This window comes from Anopheles funestus, chromosome 3RL (assembly GCF_943734845.2).
Source record: "Anopheles funestus chromosome 3RL, idAnoFuneDA-416_04, whole genome shotgun sequence".
NCBI lineage: Eukaryota > Metazoa > Arthropoda > Insecta > Diptera > Culicidae > Anopheles > Anopheles funestus.
This window is the reverse complement of record NC_064599.1, coordinates 33,505,036-33,524,534: the sequence shown is the minus strand read 5'-3', so window position 1 is coordinate 33,524,534 and position 19,499 is coordinate 33,505,036. Positions and strand designations below refer to the sequence as shown.

The window sequence follows — 19,499 nt, the reverse complement described above, 5'->3', positions numbered from 1 at the left end:
GATGGGGCGATTTGTTTTTTCACGCATATCCGATCAAGTACCAAATGATATTTGGTCTTATGGCTGCTGGAATAATATCACGAAGAGAGAGTATTAATTTAATATTAAGTTTCCAACGCTTTGGTAGTTAATAATATATTATTTATTTTTCTCGTGAATAAAAAAATCAATTAGAATCAATTTCATTCCAATTTCTTTTATTTTAATTTTCAACTCCACTTAATCCTTAACATCAAGGTCTCAAGGTCATTTCAGCATGTCTTGCAAAAAAAGAAATGCAAAAATATTCACTGTTTCATGCGCCCACACTTTCACATTCGTTTCTCTTTTCTTCAACCGAGTTTTTGAAAGTCCGTTTCAGGTTTTTGAAAGAAAGCTGGAAGTTCTAAAAACACCAGACAAATGGTAATTGAACTTCATTCTTTTTGCATTTCCATTTACACGGCCAAATTCCGTATGCGCACTGGCGTACTATCTATTTTAAGCATCAATTAGAACATGCCTCCGGTGTAATGAGTTTTCCATGTTACTAGCGTACTAGGGTACGTACCCATGCCACAACCGAAACACGGGACCAAAAAACCCGTCCAACGATCAATTTTCGGTGAATGTGTGTGTGTGTGTGCGTATTACTTGGTTCCTTTACGGTACCGTGCCATCTTTTTGGGACGGTGATCTTTATCTGCTGCAACTGCCACGGGAAGTTGAAGTACCGCAGTAGCATGAAACCATGAAACAGACCGTACATTAATGTCGGTGCCTGGGAGCTGTATGAATTTTAAAAAGAATTCCTCTCCACCAACGGTACGGTGAAGTTTCGTCCGTTTTGCAGTTGGTACCATTTCGTGCAACAGTCTAATACCATTATGTCGCTACGCGTTTTCCATTCAATCGTTTCCACTGCGTCTGTGAACGGATGGGCACAAATTGTAGGTTGAAAGCAAACCAAAGTGAAAACGGTAGTGAAGTAATATTATTCTTCTTAAAGAAAACAGTTTACCGCAAACCGGTCTTGTGTGTAGAGATGCACTACACTACCATTACTTATGATGATGGAATTATGTTTTGTTACCTTAGTTTTCTGGTTTATCCTACCTTCTTTAAGTATCGGTTTACTTTTAAAAATTGTTCTCTTTCGTGCATGTATTTAATATCATTCTTTAAATAACTTTAAGGTACCAAAACCCTTAAGATGTTGTTGCTATTTTTCTTCAACATTTTTTTTCCTCTTTTGGGTCCATATTAAACCTAGTTTACATATAAAATTATTTCTTTTAACTTAATTATGTTTTTACGAGCTCTTTACACTAGATCTACCGGACTAGTCATTTTTACTGGAACGCTTCATTTTCATCACATTATTTTTTTGGATTAAACAATCCTAAGGTAGTTGAGTAGTATGAGTTTTACATATATATTGTATAGTACGATCTCCAATAAACAATAAAATGTATTAGAATTGCTTCGAAATTGTTTAAAAATTAACCACGAACGAAAAACGCTTAAAACGCTTGATAGTTCTAGTGTTAAATGTGCTTATTTGCACATGGAAATATTTCCACTGTACTCTAGATTTTCTTTGCAAAAAAAATCCAAAAATATACTTATTTTCGATGTTCTCAATCTAAATATATACTCTAAAAAAAACTGTGCTCCATCTTTAACACTAGAACTACCGGACCAGTCATTTTGACTGGAACGCTTCATTTTCATCACATTATTTTTAGGGGTTAAACAATCCTAAGGTAGTTGAAAGAAGAATTTTACATATATATTCTATAGTATGATCTCCAATATACAGTAGAATATACTACAACTTTTCGAAATTCTTTAAAAATTAACAAAGAATGAAAAACGCTTAAAACGCTTGGTAGTTCTAGTGTTAAGTAAGTCGATGTAAAACGGTAGCAACGTCCATTCACGTGTAAATATGTTTGTGACCACACCATTGTTTGAAGAACTACAAAACGGAAAGATTTACGGTATTTACATGATTTTTTCCCACTTGTTTTTTACCACTCTAGCAATGCAAAACTTTAGCGCTAAAGAGTTAGTTCTTCTCTCATGCTACAAACATTTAGACACGCGCCAAAGCAACGCACACAAGAAATACGTTCCACACACACATTCCAAGACTTCCACGTTAGCCAAACACTTCAAGCTTGTTTGTTTTGGAACGTCTGTTTTTTTTTGTTGTTGTTGTCGCTTGCTATCAAAATCGCGAATCGTTCGGCCACGTCGTTCAAAACCTTACTACCTCAAGCGCACCCACAAAAAAACATACACAGACACGTGGCGCGAACGCAAAACCCCCCTGAAATCGTGGTTGTTTTTTTTTGTACACCCCATTTTACTATCACACTGTCGTGTAGCTTCGTTCCGCTGGATATGGATGACATAAATCTGGTAAAGTGGCTGGCATTTATTCAAATTTTTCGAATTGGAAAAGTTTCGAATTTCCTTTTCGAAGTGGTGCTCTCGCCAGTAGAGTTTTCCAGGAGTTGGGGCACAGTTTCCGAAGAAAGCTTCTTCTGGGTTTTACTCTTTCGTTTGGCTGTTTTGTATGAAACTAGGCATACCGTTTGGTGACTTCATTCCCTTTGGTACAACACGCTTTGCTACGATCTTTCGTAAAAGAAACGTCTAGCAAAAAGTTGGGAGGCGATAAAGCAGAGGCGCGCGCGAAGCATGGTCGTGCAGTGACTGTTGTTGTAGCAGTACACCATGTGGAAACGGCCTGCTTTGTTTACAATGAAGTAGATTTTCCTGCTCGTTGCACATGATGCAGCCTGTTATTGGGGAACACTTGGGGTGGCAAAACGGCAGCACTGTGCGGTCACGGACATCGATACAGAAACGCTTTTCCGAAATAGTCACTTCAAATAAATTACCAGCGATCCGGGGCCACAAGCCAGCCACGTCTAGTGGTATGGTTTAGGCAAACCTTGGAAAGCAAGAACCTCGCTACGATCCGATTGCCAACAGACTGCCAAAGCGGGTGTAGTAGTGCGCTATACTGGCGACATTGGCATCAAAAGCCACTTTTAGCACGCTACAGTTTTCACCACAACCCCGAAACATGGGACGCGGAGCTGTTATGGCAATGTGGAATGCATAATTTTAAAGGAATCGTTTTTACCAAAAACCAAGTTACCAGCTTTTCCAGCCTACAACCCTACAGCAAATGGGTGGCAATTTGGCCGTTTCGGGCGAAAGATCGTTTCGAATCTTCCCGTGTCGAAGGAGTGTATGGCAATGATGATGCTAAGACCGTTGATAGCACCGAGACAACTCTGGCCACGTACCACGGTTTGTTAAAGCAGGATTTAGACTGGAAAATCATATGGCAAAGTTGCGAAAGCAAGCAAACAAGCCAAGCCAAAAACCTCGGCCACATACGATGCCGTAAGGCGGCACGACGACACTAAAAGCGAATGTTTTCTGCACCCATCCTCGCAGACTCGAACAGACAGACGGACGACACAAAAACATACGCCGGTATGAAGCGGATCAATGTACCCGGAATGGGGATGATGATTCGGGCAAGCTTTATGATGCTGCTGGCCCTTTTATTTCCGCTGGAAATCTTATCATCAATTGTGATCTAACTGTGCGAGTAAAGTCCTGCATTTGAATAAATGCCACCCTGGCTTACGTTTGGTCCGAGAGGTTTTGCGAGTCGACTGCATCGACTGCATCGACTGCACAACGATTTACCTATTTCGAAATGCATAAGACGGCATCATTTAACGTTTGTTTTGCGATTGTAGATTGTAGTAAAGATCTGGTAAAAGCAAAAAAACGTATAGCTAGGGTTGTTGTGAATGGGGTATTAAAGATCCAACTGGAAGCTAAAAGCAGCATATTTGTGAGCTTTTGAATAAGCGATTATATGCAGCTAGTGTTGCAATTTAAATTGAACTTCGAAAATCAAAATCTAGACGAGATTGTATTAATTTATTCCGCAAACAAAACAACTATATATTGAAGAATATATAAATTCAACAAATTCGCATTAAAATACATCAAATTTATAAATTTTGCTAAATTGCTCAAAAAATGGTAAGGCTATAGCTTTCATTTAAGCATTATTTGAGTGAAAAAAATACTTAGTTCAACAAATACGCATTGAAATGCATAATTTTTTTTTGCTAAATTTTTCAAAAAAGCTAAGGCTATAGCCTTAGAAAATTTTCAAATTTATAGATTTTTTAAATTTTTTTTCATTTTTTATTCTTTTTTTTATTTAAAGCATTATTTGAGTGAAAAGAAACTTAGTTCACCAAATTCGCATTAAAATACATCAATTTTTATTTTATTTTAATTCCCCAAAAAAAAGCTAACGCTATAGCCTTAGGATATTTTCAATTTTTTTTATTTTTTTTATTTTTTATTAGTTTTTATTCGTTTTTTTATTTAAAGCTTTATTTGAGTGAAAAGAAACTTATTTCAACAAATTCGCATTTAAATTCATTAATTTTTTTTAAACTTTACAATACTGGTATTCCCCGATATACGCCATACTCGATATATGCGATTTCGCTATACGCGATTTTTTCGAAATTGACATTTAACTTCGTTAACAAAGAAGCAAATTAAAAAAAAAAAACTTCAAAGCCTGTCGTAACGAGTTTCTATCTAGCAGTAACAACAACTTAACAGTAATATGGATAAAACATTATCGGAAATATAACCAATGGACGAAGATGAAGAAATGTTCAGTAATGTAAGTTGGAAAATCCGCAAAAAGATGGTGATATACAAAGAAATCTATCATCAAACCAAGAATTCGATATACGCTAATATTCGAGTTACGCGATTGCCTCCGGTCCGCATTGATAGCGTATATCGGGGAATACCTGTACTTGAATGACACTCAACTGATCTAATTTTTGAATTTGTATTTGTTTACCTTGTCATTGCCATTACAAAAAACTGTCATGGCATCAAGTCGCACTTCGAATTGTGATTTTTCGCTGAAAATACAAGTATAGCGACTTTTCGGAATTTTCTTTTCTATGGAGTTTCGCAAAAAATTTCTGAATCGCGATCCCAAACGCAACAATATACACAACAAATACAAACAACATATACACAAAAGAAATACAAAGTAGTATAAAAAATAAAACTAACTTATATAACTTAAAAAACACACAAAAGAAGTTAAAAATCGAACAGTTTTCAACTTAATAATAGAATAATTGCATGTCCAAGAGTTCAGATGAGGTTGCTTTCCAATGCCGAACAAAAAAGAAGCTCACTGAGTCACGTTAGTCATGTTCATGAAGCATGCATTAAATTTACATTACGCAGCCAACAAACAGTGAGTAGTACAGTGAGTACTTCAAATTACATTTTAATTCACATTCTAAGCATTAATGTGAATCCAAATCTGACGGATTTTGTCAGTTACTGTTGAGCATTGGCATGCAGACTATCTTAAGAATGGGACCTAAAAGTTATCAAACAATTTTCTTTATCAAGTACTGAGTTTTGCTAATATTTTCTTCTTACGTGCACATAACATAGGATATTTTCTAAATTTGTTTTTTTTTCCAGCATTATGCTGGTGAAACTATTGCTGAGTGAAGTGCAATCCTGTCAACTAACGTGTAAATACTTACCACAAGTTTGTGTCCTTAAGGATTGGGATCCAGCTGTTGATGGGTTTGAGGTGTTGGGCCGTGTACCGAGGGTAATACGAACGCTTAGAATTAAAAATCTACTAAGCGCTTCGATTGACGACAACTTCATCCTCACCGTTGGTCGTTCGCTCAAAGGCATTATAGTAGAACAATCCAGCAAAGTTCAATCACTGACGGTACCGCACAACTCCACCATGGAAAACATCATGATACAAGCTTCACAGCTGAGCAGCATGTATTTTGAAGAAAATAACGCACTTAAATTTCTAACCATCGTCAATAGTCCTTTGGAACAAATTTCACGCTCGGTGAAAAACTTAACCAACTTAAACGTTCTCAACATACGTGGCACTAATTTAGATGTTATCGATATGAGTTTGTTTTACCCAATGAAGCTATTGACCGAATTGTGGCTTACTTCAAACAAACTCCACCTAGCAAGTATCCCTATTCTTCCTTCCAATAGCTCAGGCATTAGACACATTAAATTACAGCACAATCCATTAGAAACGATTCACTTCGGTCTGTTCCTACCGTTTCCAATGTTGCAAGTGTTTGATGTTTCGTGCAACATGCTTACCACAGTAATGGGAACGTTTTCAAACCCTTTGCTTAAAGGTTTGAATTTGAGTTCTAACAATTTAACAGCCGTCACGTTTTGTGAATGGGAGCAATTGGTCAAGTTCGATTGGTTACATGTTAGCCGTAATCGGTTGAAGCATGTTCCAAGCTGTCTCACTACATTTCCTAACGTGACGATGCTTAACCTGAGTTACAATAGAATAAGCCATGTCGCAATGCAAGATTTTGTTGGATTAAATAATCTAATAGATCTTGACCTGGGAGGTAATAAAATACTGTCGTTCCAGTTCGGTTATGAGATAATTCTACCGAAGTTCAAAAACTTACGCTTGTACAATAGCTGTATTTGCACACTGAACGCATCGGATGTCAACGTGGAAAGGATGCCAAATCTAAAAGTTTGGTTTGTCGTATTTGAGCATTATAATTGTACCGTTTGTTAGCTATCCATCGGGTAACATGATAAATACCTGTTAAACAATAAATATAACCATGCAACATTATACTCGACTATTCATCGATGATGTTAAATATTATTGTGTCTTTCGTATGCCAGCTTTTCATCTATATATATAAAATAAATAAATCAACATAGGTACACATGACGATTTATTTGTGCAATTTTATTCATTAAAGCGTAAAATAAGTGATAAATAAGTAAAAAGCAAGTGTGTGAATTAAAAAATGCTATTTAGTGATTTGCGGCTCGGTGGTACATGTGGAATCGGCGCCTTACACGGAAGTACCTGGTATTAAATCAAAATCGTCAACGAAAACCATAAATGCCTCCTGAAGTAGCAGAAAAGAAGAAGAGCCACAAAAAATAAGAAAAATTGCTTTGATTGGGAATATCATTTGGATTGAGAATGGCAATAATTTAAGAATTTTCTAATAATCAACGATATTCTGTAAGCGCCATTCTAATAATGCGCCACACGAATCAAGATTGAACACTCAAAATGTTTGCTTTAATTACAAAATGCATGTTTAAGGGCAAAGCTAGGTTTGCGCCGGTTAAGCTAGTAATAATATATAATATAGTGATCCAAATGTTAACAGGATGGAGGTAGCAAAATTCGGTGTGAGATATTTTTGGTGTCGCGGTTAAGGATATACCACGGTAAACTTTGATAACTTCTTTGAATATGTTTCATACATCTTTGAGACACATAAAGGTTATTCCATAAGATCGTGATCATCGATGTGATTAACTGTATGTGGTACGAGAGCCATAGACATAGCCAAAGTGTCCCTTACTATTGGTTCATTCCTGTGGCAAGGATCCGGAGGCATACGTGTGCCCCTGAATAACCTAGCCTTACCCCGAAATCGTGAAGGACTAAACCTACACATTCCGGCTATCGCTACACAGGCACTGCTAACCAGCAGGTATTTCACTGAAAAGGAGTGTATGCCTGTCGGAGGCCAACAGATGCTATGCGCTGGGAATCCGCCCGACATAACATCCATTTCATCGACATATCCTTGTCTTAAAAAGGTTGTCATGCAACTCGCATACATCCCGGACACCGTTCCCAACATAAACGCCCGAGCGCTACGACGGATGTTAGTTGAGAAGCTTCCTGACTGCAGTATAGAGCAGGAATTCCCAAAACTAAGCTGGCGAATAGTTTGGGCCAACATCAGCTCTCGGCGGCTTTCATCGGCACAGAGATCCATTCTGTACCTGTTGGTCCACAACAAGATAGCCCATGGAGAGCTCATGGCGAGGATGAACCGAGGTTCATCAGCTTGCACAGAGTGTTCCCAGGTGGATACACTGGAACACAAATTCACGTTGTGTTCCAGAGTGTCATCGGCCTGGAATACTCTGCTGCAAGCAATCCAACACGTCGATCCCGCCCTTACTCCTACATTCCTGTCCCTCCGCTTCCCTGTACTAACGAATATTAGTAAAAGTAAGCGGATCCAAATCCTAAGTTTGTTTGCAAACTACATCATCCACATTATTGGAAACAATAATGCTGTGATAGATGAAGAAGTCCTTAAATGTTCATTGTAACCTGTGTTTTTGTTTTTTTTCCTCTTCTTTTTTGTTCCACCTATTTCTATTGTAAGCTAGTACATAAGTTCTTTTTAATAACCATTTTTACAAAAAAAAAAAAAATTAATAAAACTTGCATACCAGATATGCATTTGGAATTATTTACGACCTTCAGTGTATCGATGTAGACCGAAAATTTACCATAAATGTCCTTGATTTTTTATTTTTATTCTCAAGATATGATTATCTCATCAAATATTATTGTACGAAAGCTTAGGTCACTTAGTGAAGCTTTCATTACCTTTTCGCAAGCTACATTTTTCATCTGTTGCAGTTCAAATGACCTTCCGGTAAACTACCTCGAGAGCATTAAGTTACGCATGAGATTCTATAATTCGTGAGCTATCATGAGTACCATTAAGTAAGGCAAGGTAGTTTTTGTATAACAAAGAATCAAACGAGTTTACAGACATTTCGGATGAAACAATTTTTGTAATTTTTCCTTAATTTTTCCTTTTTTCATCGCTAGAGGCAAAATCTTTCCAAAATCATTGACAAAAATTTTTATTTTATCTTCACAATTGAAGATCATCTACTATTAGCTATCCGGTTTCAATAAAAAAAACCACAGAAAAGTACTCATGGTCGAGCACGTCGCGAAGACGTGGCCGGGTCACCAATCCGTTTCCAGGAAACTGGGTCTAAAGCTGCAGTCCTGCATCCACGACTGGATCTGATTTCCGAGAGGTTCGACTCCAAGTAATCTAGCCAACGAACTCGCTGTGATCCTCTATGTCTCGCGCCGAACGCTCTTTGCTATTTTTGCAATAAATAAGATGTTTGTTTAGGGGCGGCCCGGTGGTGCATGTGAAAAACGGCGCCCGTCCACACGGCAGGGACCGGGTTCAAATCCCATCCGGACCGTCTCCCCGTAGCATGGACTGACTATCCTGCTACGTGGTAAAATAAGTCTTGATACGGCCAGGCCGTTCTAACCGAGCAAAAAAAAAAAAAAAAAGATGTTTGTTTAGCGAAAATTATGTTAATAGCATAGCGATTGAAATTATCAAAAATAGAAATCGAGCAAGAGGGAAAGTTTAGCCTGGTCAATTTTGTTACTTTTTTGAAAATAAAATTTGCGCAGATACGGTGCTAAACAGAAGAATAAGCGCTAGTTAGACACACGCAATCTGTTCCATAATTAATTATCTTTATAAAAAAAAAAACATTTAAAACCACATACAATACACCTAAACATAACCTCAATAGAAGTCAGAACTTGTATATTAAATACAATGAGTTCCTGAAAGTAAATTTAATCAATCATTGTTATCATTTTAGTAATCATGATAACACAACGTTCATTTAATTTTATGTCCGGTTTCACTAGACGTAATGCGAACAATGAAACATTGAATAACAACGCTGATTACACTTTCATTATACGATCAGCTAGATGGATTGTTTTTTTTTGGTGAAGAAGATTGAAAAGTAAAAAGCCAGAATAATAATAACAAATCAGCCACCGTGATAGGCAGTACTAAAACACTCCTCTGTAACAGGTAAGTCAAGAGTTATTCACTAATTCTTCCGATCATTACCTCTGATCTTTGTTGATCTTTTTCGTTGCTCTTTTCTGGGGCTATTTCTATATGCAACTTAAGGGTTTAGATTGCAATGTCCAAGCGATCTCCATCGAAATTTGAGTGATTTGCAAAAATTTAACACCAAGTGAGGTAAGTTTCTTTGTGAATTTCGAAAAATTATCCGAACATTGAAAATCACTTATTTAGAGATGGAACGCATCGATGGCAATTTTTTCTACGAAGTTGGGCAAACATTGAAAAATCTCAAACGCTGTGAAAACTTTGATCTTATCTCGCAACGCAAGTGTTGAACGGATATCTGGATAGTAGAACAGTTGGATGAATTTCGAATCAAATGAGGTTGCGGATACGTTGTACATCAACAAAAGTCGATTGAATATTAGTCAATTAACGGAACCTTCATCAAACGCTCACCTCCTGGGATGGTTGCCACTGTCAGCCAGATAGAATGGTTGGATGGTTTTATGTTAGCTTTATTTGTTTTTTGTTGTTTTTTTTATTTCAGGTTTTTATTTCAGCTTTATTTTACTGTTAACACTATTACCCTATGTTCAGCTATTTACTAGCATTGCATATCGCTCCACAAATTTCTAAACAAAACAAAAATATATAAGTATTTATGTCACTTATTAGCATGGAAACAATCCGTCAAAATTGGCCAGCATTGTGTTTGTAAATTGAATTAAATAGATACAACTTGGAAACAGATTCCTGTATCGCCGGATTGCATAAACTAATCCATTACCCCAACCATAACTCAAAGCAGGACGCGATCAAAAAAACGCTCAAACGGCCCCCGTTCAGTTCGAAACTTCATGTAAATAAACTGAGCTTGGCTCTAGCACAATGCTCACCTCTATCGAACTATCAGCGAACAATCGAACAATGGCTGAAGTGTGTTCGGCCGGTGGGTTCGGAAGAAAAAGTTCCACATTTGGCAAACTCTGTAGCTGCTGCTAGTCCGTTTTGCTCCGTACACAGCACAGTACACAAGATTTTAGCAACAAAACGATGCGCCTAAAATAGGCTCAAACATTTTAGAATTCAGTGAAACTGAAACCCGTAAAAAGTAGCAAAAACAGTTTATGTAAAATAAAAAAAAATATCCAAAGCCAAGTTACGTATACTTACTAGTTTGTTTGTAGCAAAGGCAAACCCACACACCCACCCATCCTGTTTTGTGGGTAGGTGGTTCAGTGGAAAGAACAGAACTACGGCCAAACATCTCTCCTGTCCTTTGGGCGTTGCACACGAAGGCTGGTTGTGCAATAAAATAAATTTATTTCGAATCGGCTAGACGGGCTAGATGCAAATTTATGGTTCAATATGTTAATGGGTAACCACAAAACCTGAAAGTGCTGCAAGCACACCGAACGACTGATTTTACTGGGCGGCAGTCGAAACAGGACACGTTTTCCCCGTTCGACCGAGGCGTATGGTACGTTGTGGGTACGCCTATAACAATTTCACCGTACGCGAAATCTATTTCTCCTAGTTTACCGGTAAGCGGGTTATGGATTGTTGCATTGTAGTTCAAACCAAATCGGACCATAATAATCGGGAAGGTGGGAATTGGCAATGATACGGTTCGCCCTTCGAAGCGTTGTTCATTGAACGGTTTAACTAGTGGCTATTTAAGCGGTGTTCTACACATCCGGCCCGGTGGTCTAGTGATAGTGGCGAGGATCAACGCTCGATTGAACTGGTGTCAAATCCCAATCGGACCAATCAGCCATAAGCAACAGAGGGACTATCTAACAGCTAAGAATAAGTATATTAAAGTGACCAGAGGTACACAGCCTGATAAAAAATGTGTAGTGCTTAAAAGAAAAGGAAGAAAGAACAGCCACTACATTTAACAGAAAAAAGCGATTTAATTATAATAAAATGTAAATGTAATTTTTTGGGGGCGGCCCACGGCTCCGAACCGCTTCCGAGAATAGCAATTTCGGCTCCGATTCCGGCTAAGTTAAAACCACGATTCCGCCTGGATCCGTCCGGAGTCGCCCGGAGTCGCCCGGAGTCGCCCGGAGTCGCCCGGAGCCGCCCGGAGCCGTCCGGAGCCGTCGGAGTCGTCGGAGCCGCTAGTTGAAATAAGCAAATGTTTCATTTCAACTGGTTATTTTTTAAGATTTATATTCTTATTATATAAAGTATGCTGATAGTGCAATAATCTATGTTATATCATTTTCAACTAGCGGCTCCGACGGCTCCGGACGGCTCCGGACGGCTCCGGACGGTTCCGGACGGTTCCGACGGCTCCGACGGTTCCGAATTCGGAGTATTGCACCTACCTTCCGGAGCCGCTTCCAAAATTTATGGAGTCATTCGGAAGCGATTCCGTTTTTTTTTGTCGAATTTACCCATCACTAGCGCCTACAAGTGCGTGAATGCGTAAACAAGTGTGTCAGTGTGATCAGTAAAGCGTGGCGTAACGTCAGTGCGTTAGTGCGTCCAATCGCGTGTAAATACTAACTGATTTATTGCTATAAACATGTGCAAAATCAGGTCAAGAAAATTTCAAATATCACATAATTTAGAAAATTAAAAAAATATTAGATTTAATTAAGAACTGATATTTGTACAAAAAATCAACCATACACCATAAAACCAACCCATCGATTAATGAAAGCTAAGTAATTAAAAAATAAAGAATTAAAATTATAATTAAAAGCATTGTAAGCGGTTAATACAGCCATTGCAAAAAGTAAAAATACGAAATGTAATGATTTATCGTTTAATTTAACTTGTTAATTATGTTTCCGTCCCGATAGTTACGAAACGCCACACAATACAGCTACCGTACAGTTACCATCTTGAAGACAGTAATTTGTAGCATCCAAAGCCCCAACAGAGAATGGTTGACTATTTTTCAATTTCAATCACAAAATCATTACAGTCTACAATTAGATTCCTGCACAATCACACCAAAGCGTGGTGCGATAACATTAACGTAGCTAGGAATGAAACTATCTCGGCCATGATGATGCCATTCGTTCTTCCCCTAACCCGGCCGCTTCACCATAGTCGCCCACTATAGTCTGATTTCATTATTGCAAATGCACTGACGGAACTGTCACAAACTGCGAATGTGGCACACAACTAAGGATGAAAAAAACGAGTCACAGTAAACGACAAACCGATTTCCTTCGAATCGCGCGCTGCTTTTCAGCTTAAACTTCAACTACCGGAAACCGTCCTGATGGGGTTTTTCAGCGGAAAGAGCACCACGCCAACAGAAGACTACCATTCTTAAACTTGTGCAACGAACGGAAGCGCGTCCTCTTTGCTTTTTTCTTTTTGCGCTACAGCCATAGCGAATGTTTTATTCAATGGTAAAGAAAGAGTTTGTCAACTCATTTATTCCCGAATAGGGTTTGTTGCGCGAAGGGATGCGAACGAACTTGGATCGGGTTCGATTTATTCGCAATTTTCGCTACGGATTCACGCTAAACGGAACAAAGTGTGAGTGGGTTGTGTTGTTTCGCGCTTATTGGACGCTGCTTGGCAATTTTTTTTTGTTTTGCATTTTTTGCTTTCTATTTCACCGCCCTTTGCTGTTACGCTTCGAACTCAATTTCCCTAACGAGAATTTAATATCTCTCTCACGATATCCCGTTTCGAATGTTGACTGTGAAATGATTCACAGTTACCAAACTACGAATAAGCTAGCCCATCGTGACGGAGCAAGAAAATTACATTTACAAAATTAAAAACCGAAATCAATTTTTAAACATTGATTAATAATTTAAATGTGATTTGTAAAGGCAGGAACTTCAATTCAAATAATTAAAAACAATTCTTACAAAACACCGTGTATACTGTTGTTTCATCAACTGTACCTCGTCAAACCCACACACTATTTACATGATGGTTCTTTGCACAATTGTTTATCTTATTATAACCCACAGTTTCAGTGGTACAATAATACCGCTCGTGTGCAGGTGGTAATTCGTCTCATTCCAGCCGGTGATCACTTGCGAGTCTTTCCGCGCGGTAACTTTTGATTTTAATTGCGTTGATATCCATTTTTAAAATCCTCCATTCGCAAGCAAAGCATTTTCTCCTTCCCACCAGAATACCAGTGAGCCGTATCATGTTCTTTTGCTTGCTTTTTTTTCGCTTGCAAAACCTTAATCCCATCGAATTTCGTTTGCTTTCATCCAGTTGTCTGCATCGTTCATGAAGTGGAAAACGGACCGGACAGGACTTTAATGGGTTTCGATGGCTTTTCAACATCCGCGCGCCCACACACACACCACGAACCGATAGCGTTGAAAGCCGGGAAGCGTTTGCTTTCACCCAGCGGGATTATGAAAACCCAGGTATTTGCCTCCTTAATACAGCAATTGGCATTTTAATTAGGGTAAAGTAACCGGGGTTCCCGGCCGAATTGTTTGCTCCGGATCGCTTGCTCGCTAATGGCTCTTCCTGCTGGTACTGTAGCAGATAATAACTAATCTGCTATACAGCTAGTATTAAAGTAACAGCTATTACAGAAATCAGACTTTGGGATCGGTATTTAAGAAATAGACAACACAAGTATACAACCCAAATTTATAATGACCCACATAAAGTAAATGAGTCCAATGCAAGTAGGCTACATACATGTGCTGCGTAAGCATTGGCCACAACCATTGGAAAAGTCAACAGGTAGAACCCGGATGGTTATTTAATAACACCAAATCAAAAATCAAAACTGACCCGCGCAGCGAAGCCCAAAATTGTTTACGAGGCAAAACATGTCCACGCTATGACAAAAGCGTTTAAGCGCAAGAAAGTAGGTCAACCCGCGAGGCTCCACCCAAGAACGACAAAGGCGTCAAACTTAAGCATACTTTTAGAATGATATATAATAAAGTACCGGGCCAAAGTAAGACAGACTTAATCTGGACTTGGCATAGAACGTAACCAATCTGTGTCCGTTTATTTCCAGACCATTGAGTAACGTCTCAATGTGTCCAACGTTCGTAAAGTCAGTAAGATATATCCGCGCTTCACTAATTTCCACCAAGTGATGGAACGGGAAGAAAGTCCGATGATAAGATAGGTGACAAAACAGGTAAAGTCAAAGCCTGTTACAGTACCTTGCACGAGCTTCAACCGGAGTGTCCTCTTTTTTTCGCACTTACACTGAATGCTCGATCTGCATTAAGCCTATTGGCGTGACCATTTTTTTTTTGGTATCGGGATCAATTAGCTTCAAAAACCAGCTCGATCGTTCATAATGAAGTAAACCAAATGGAACGCGAGTTGAATGGTGGGGAAAGCTTTTACAACACCGAGAAAGTAAGTCAACTATGAAGAACAATTTGATGTACACAAGAATTTTTTTAAGTGTGCTTTAAAAATTGAAATCATTATGATTCATCATTCGCTCGGTTCGTGGTGACTAACGTTAATAATGATAGCAATTAAGTCACTAGTAATTGAATGCTAATGGTAATTTCTTTGTTATTCTTCAACATGCAAAATGTCTTTAAACATAATTTATAAAAATAATTGGCGTTAAAACACTCTTAGAGGGTCATACATTTGACTACAGGAATAAATAAAAGAGGATTTAAATAAAAGAGGATCCCAAGTCTCTAAGTGTCTAAAAAAATTTACTAAAAAAATCAATTCTTCTGGAATCATAAACTTTTGAATCTTCATCTCTCATGCCGATAGAAAACACAAATGAGAAAAGGAGAATGCATCACGAGCGTACCGAGCTTTTTGTCGTCGGCCGGAAAACTGCAACCACTAATGGACTAAAGGAAGAGCTCGTGCCCTACCAAGAAGGTTCTCGTTAATGACGGTTACATCCCTTTTCACATCACATGAACCCGTTGGAAGATCCGATACAACCGTTGATGAGGAAATGTTTACAAGAACCAAACTCTGTATAATAGAGAATTCATTGGCTTATTTTGGAACTCCCAAAACGCTTATTAACGATCTATCTCTTAATAATATTTTTTCCAAAGCAATAAGGCAATATGTTGCATTGCTCAAGTATAAATTTAAAAAAATCATCAGAGCTTTAAAAAAGCTTTAAAGTGCAGCAGGGCTAAACAGATGTAAGCGAGCAATGAAATATTGAAAGAAATTTTTAAAGGAGAACCATATTTCCTTCCAAATAGGAAACTTTCCATTATCCCTCAATATCTATCGTTAGTGGTATTGAAAGTCCTTAATAGAAATGTTGCGTTTCAACGAGGCGACAAGGTTCATGTAGCGCTGAAGGTTAAAAATACTGAAGAGTATCGGCTATCACACACTTTGGTACAAAATTTAAATCTAAACTTAAATAACTTAGGGTTTAGACATGTTTAAAATATTAGACATATTTGATGCGCAGCCCGGTGGTGTATGTGATCAACAGCAGCAGGTTCCAGACGACAGGACCTTGCATCAAATCTCATCTGGACCGTACGCCGTCTATCCACCGCCAGATCCGTAGATACAAGTAGGTTCAGTAGGTGCAACGATTCCGGTAGGGGCAAGCTTTCCATAAGCGACTCCGAAGTGGGGTCGGAACTACTGAACCTATAGTACTTAAATTTACGGGGAGACCCGAACCCGCGGCACCCACGGATCGGAATTGATTCCGATTCTGTTGCACCCGACTTCGGGACGAGCCATGAAATGAATCGTTTGACCCATCACTAGCCAGAAATGACCGGCATAAACCAAGAAGAGAGAAAGAGAGAGAGAGAGAGAGAGAGAGAGAGAGAGAGAGAGAGAAATTCATTTCTCTGGAAAAATTAATTTACTCTTTACTTTACTTCAAAATTTCCATATCATTATTTATATATTATGGAATATGTGGAGAAATTAAATTACATAATAGAATACCATTATCCATTGAAAAAAATGAGAATAAATATTTTCATTTAAAACATCATTAGTGTCTCCTCAAATATTGTTCCATCATGAATGGATTATCTTTTTAGATTTACGCTAGGCATCTTTGCGTAGTTTTGTTTACTCTCTTGTGAATTAGCTATCTACACTCAACGATGTACTAAGCTAGCTTTTCCCTACAAAAAAAACCACATCAGCAAACTTCGGAAAATGTTAAACAGAAAGTTAAATACTAAAGTCAACATTCTCTTGTATTTTAAGCACGACCAGATCTCACTTTTTTGTGTTCACAAAAATCACTTTTCTAGTACACTTTTGCTACATGCATGTTACAAAGTAAAGTATCCCACTAATGTTTATAAATTGTTGCTTCCTTGACTGTTCTTCTTGTAGGTGTATTTTGCAAAACCGTAGCTCAACAAAATGTACACAACTTTTTGAATAAAAAAATAAACTTTTGGTAAACTCTTACCATACATAAACACACATTCGCTTGTTAGCCCACACAAACCGTCCATCCTTTCCCTCATCCTCTCTCCCCAGACATTCACTTTAACGTACGTACTCTCATTTAATATTTTAATTTGTTCAACTTACAACGCCCTCAAACGCGTGCATTTGCGTTTGGTCTTTCACCGTTCAAGACCATGGTCGTTGCCATCACTTTATCTGCGGCCTGTTTTACCATTACTTTAAACGACCACAGCATCCCTCCCTTCACTCCGACACCCGCACATTATCAATCTCGGTGTAACCAAATCATTTTCCCTCACTGTGTAAGCCCAGAACCACTACGGGAGGAAATTAACGATCACTCAAATGGTAACACGTGGAATAATTTTTGTACACATCTCCAAACGGGGCAAATTCCGCGCTGTAATCAGGAAGTGTGCGTTTGTGTGTGCCTTGGACACGTGCCCTTCCTGCGGAAGGATGCGAAATGATGCCATACAGAGCTGAAAAGGATAAGACACAAGATCGGATCATCGTCGCACACCGTCGGTTTGAAATTGGTGGAATTTTAAAAAGCCATCCTTCCTGCAAGTAAAGTGCCCTCGATTCTCCTACTTTTCCCACCCTTCATTGCCTCCTCCCCCCCTCCCCATTTCTTTCACCATTCCTTCCACCATGCGGGTGAGTTGGTGATGTTTGTGTGTATTGAAGCACGTACGCTGCATCATGAAACGTGTTCAGCGGCCGCCGTATGTACGGTAACAAACGAGAAACTTTGTTGTTGATGTTATGGAAATCACGATGATCGTGATGCGAGAGTTTGTAGAACGCAACACCGCATGCGGTGATGGCCCATGGATGTAAAAGCTGAGACGGATCCGAGTCACATGGTCGAACTTACAAGCAGGAACAGGAAAACGCACCGCCTGTAGAAATGGAACAAATTTCGACCATTTTTCTTCTACCATCCGCGATGGTATAGCTAGGCCACCGTATCAACTATACCATTCTTAACACACGCAGACACCCAACGGAAGTTGAAAGTATTCCGATCCGGCTGCAACATCCAGCTACAACAACGACTCCGTGTGTGGTGTGTTGGGAAACTTCCTGACGAGATTTTCGCACCCTCACAACGCAAAATGGCGCACATGGCACAGCGTCCATCCGTCCGTCCATCCATCCAACCATTCACCCCGTGCCTTCACGACCATTCACGCACGGTGTGTCTATTTTCAGACGTTATCTGATAATGATACGACAAACAGAAACATGCATAGATAATCTCTATTTGTTATTCAAATCATAAACTGCTGCTCGTTTTTTGATAGAAGATCAGACATCTTATGCATGTCCCCGTAACGGAATGTGCCGTTCTACTTGCCCGGGTGTGTGGAAAGTTCGTGCACCATCAGGTAATTGTAATGGAAAGTAATATTTTTCGCGAATAACTTTTAAATACGACAAAATGAAACTTTGTAGAGTTTTTTTTAAGTTTAAATAAAACTAATTGCACAGTTGAATAAGTGGTCTGAATGAATAATAATATAAAACGTTTTCCCTAATCTGGTACAAGCTTGATAGACGGTAATATAAAGCTAGAAGATGATTTCAATTCAAAGAAAATGTATGAAGCTGCGCGACATAGAAAACAGAGGTTCATAAAATCTGTAGTGTTGTCTCCTAAACCGAATGTAATACTTAAGAGCTCGTAGTACCATAGTCCGGTGGTTGAAATATAAAAATTAAATTTGACCAACGAATCTCATAAAACCACACGAAGTGTCAATGAGTCAATAGGTTAAGGTGTGTATTTCCATCATTAAACAAGGAGTGCATCATTCGCCATTGATATTGAGCATTGCGTTAAGGCGCTAAATGTTCTTTCTCTTGGCAAACTCAGGGACGAGCACCTCGCGAAGACATGGCCAGGTCGCCAATAAGTTTCCACTTATTGCTGTGCTCCTGTAAGTCTCGTGCCGAACGGGTCGCTGACGAGCACCTTCTTGGTTAACCATCGTATCCTTCCGACTAACAGCTCCGTTAGCTCGTGTTTCATTCTCCTTCTCCACACGCCCTGCTCGCACACATCGCCAGAGATAGTCCTTAGCACCCGCCGTTCGAAAATTGCGAGTGCATTAGCGTCCTCCGTTAGCATAGTCCAGGACTCGTACCCGTAGAGGACTACTGGACGTGCATTTCGTGTGTTGCTGGAGTCTTCTGGATCGCAGGAGTTTGTGTAGCCCGTAGTAGGAACCATTTCCCTGAACAATGCGCCTTCGGATTTCGTTGCTCATGTTGTTGTCCGAAGTTACGATCGTACCAAGGTAGCAGAACTCGTCTACAACCTCGGGATCG

At 39.0% G+C, this 19,499-nt stretch overlaps 1 protein-coding gene across 1 annotated transcript; it reads left to right on the top strand.

Moving 5' to 3' along the window:
- The first annotated feature begins 4,498 nt into the window (after window positions 1–4,498).
- Window positions 4,499–7,127, top strand: LOC125767854 (asporin-like). The gene has a single exon (XM_049434783.1). The coding sequence runs from the start codon at window positions 5,564–5,566 to the stop codon at window positions 6,668–6,670; it is 1,107 nt and encodes a 368-aa protein (XP_049290740.1). The 5' UTR covers window positions 4,499–5,563; the 3' UTR covers window positions 6,671–7,127.
- The last annotated feature ends 12,372 nt before the right edge of the window (window positions 7,128–19,499 follow it).

Coding starts and splice junctions, on each gene's coding strand:
- LOC125767854 (XM_049434783.1), top strand. CDS start 5,564: ATGCTGGTGAAACTATTGCTGAGTGAAGTGCAATCCTGTCAACTAACG.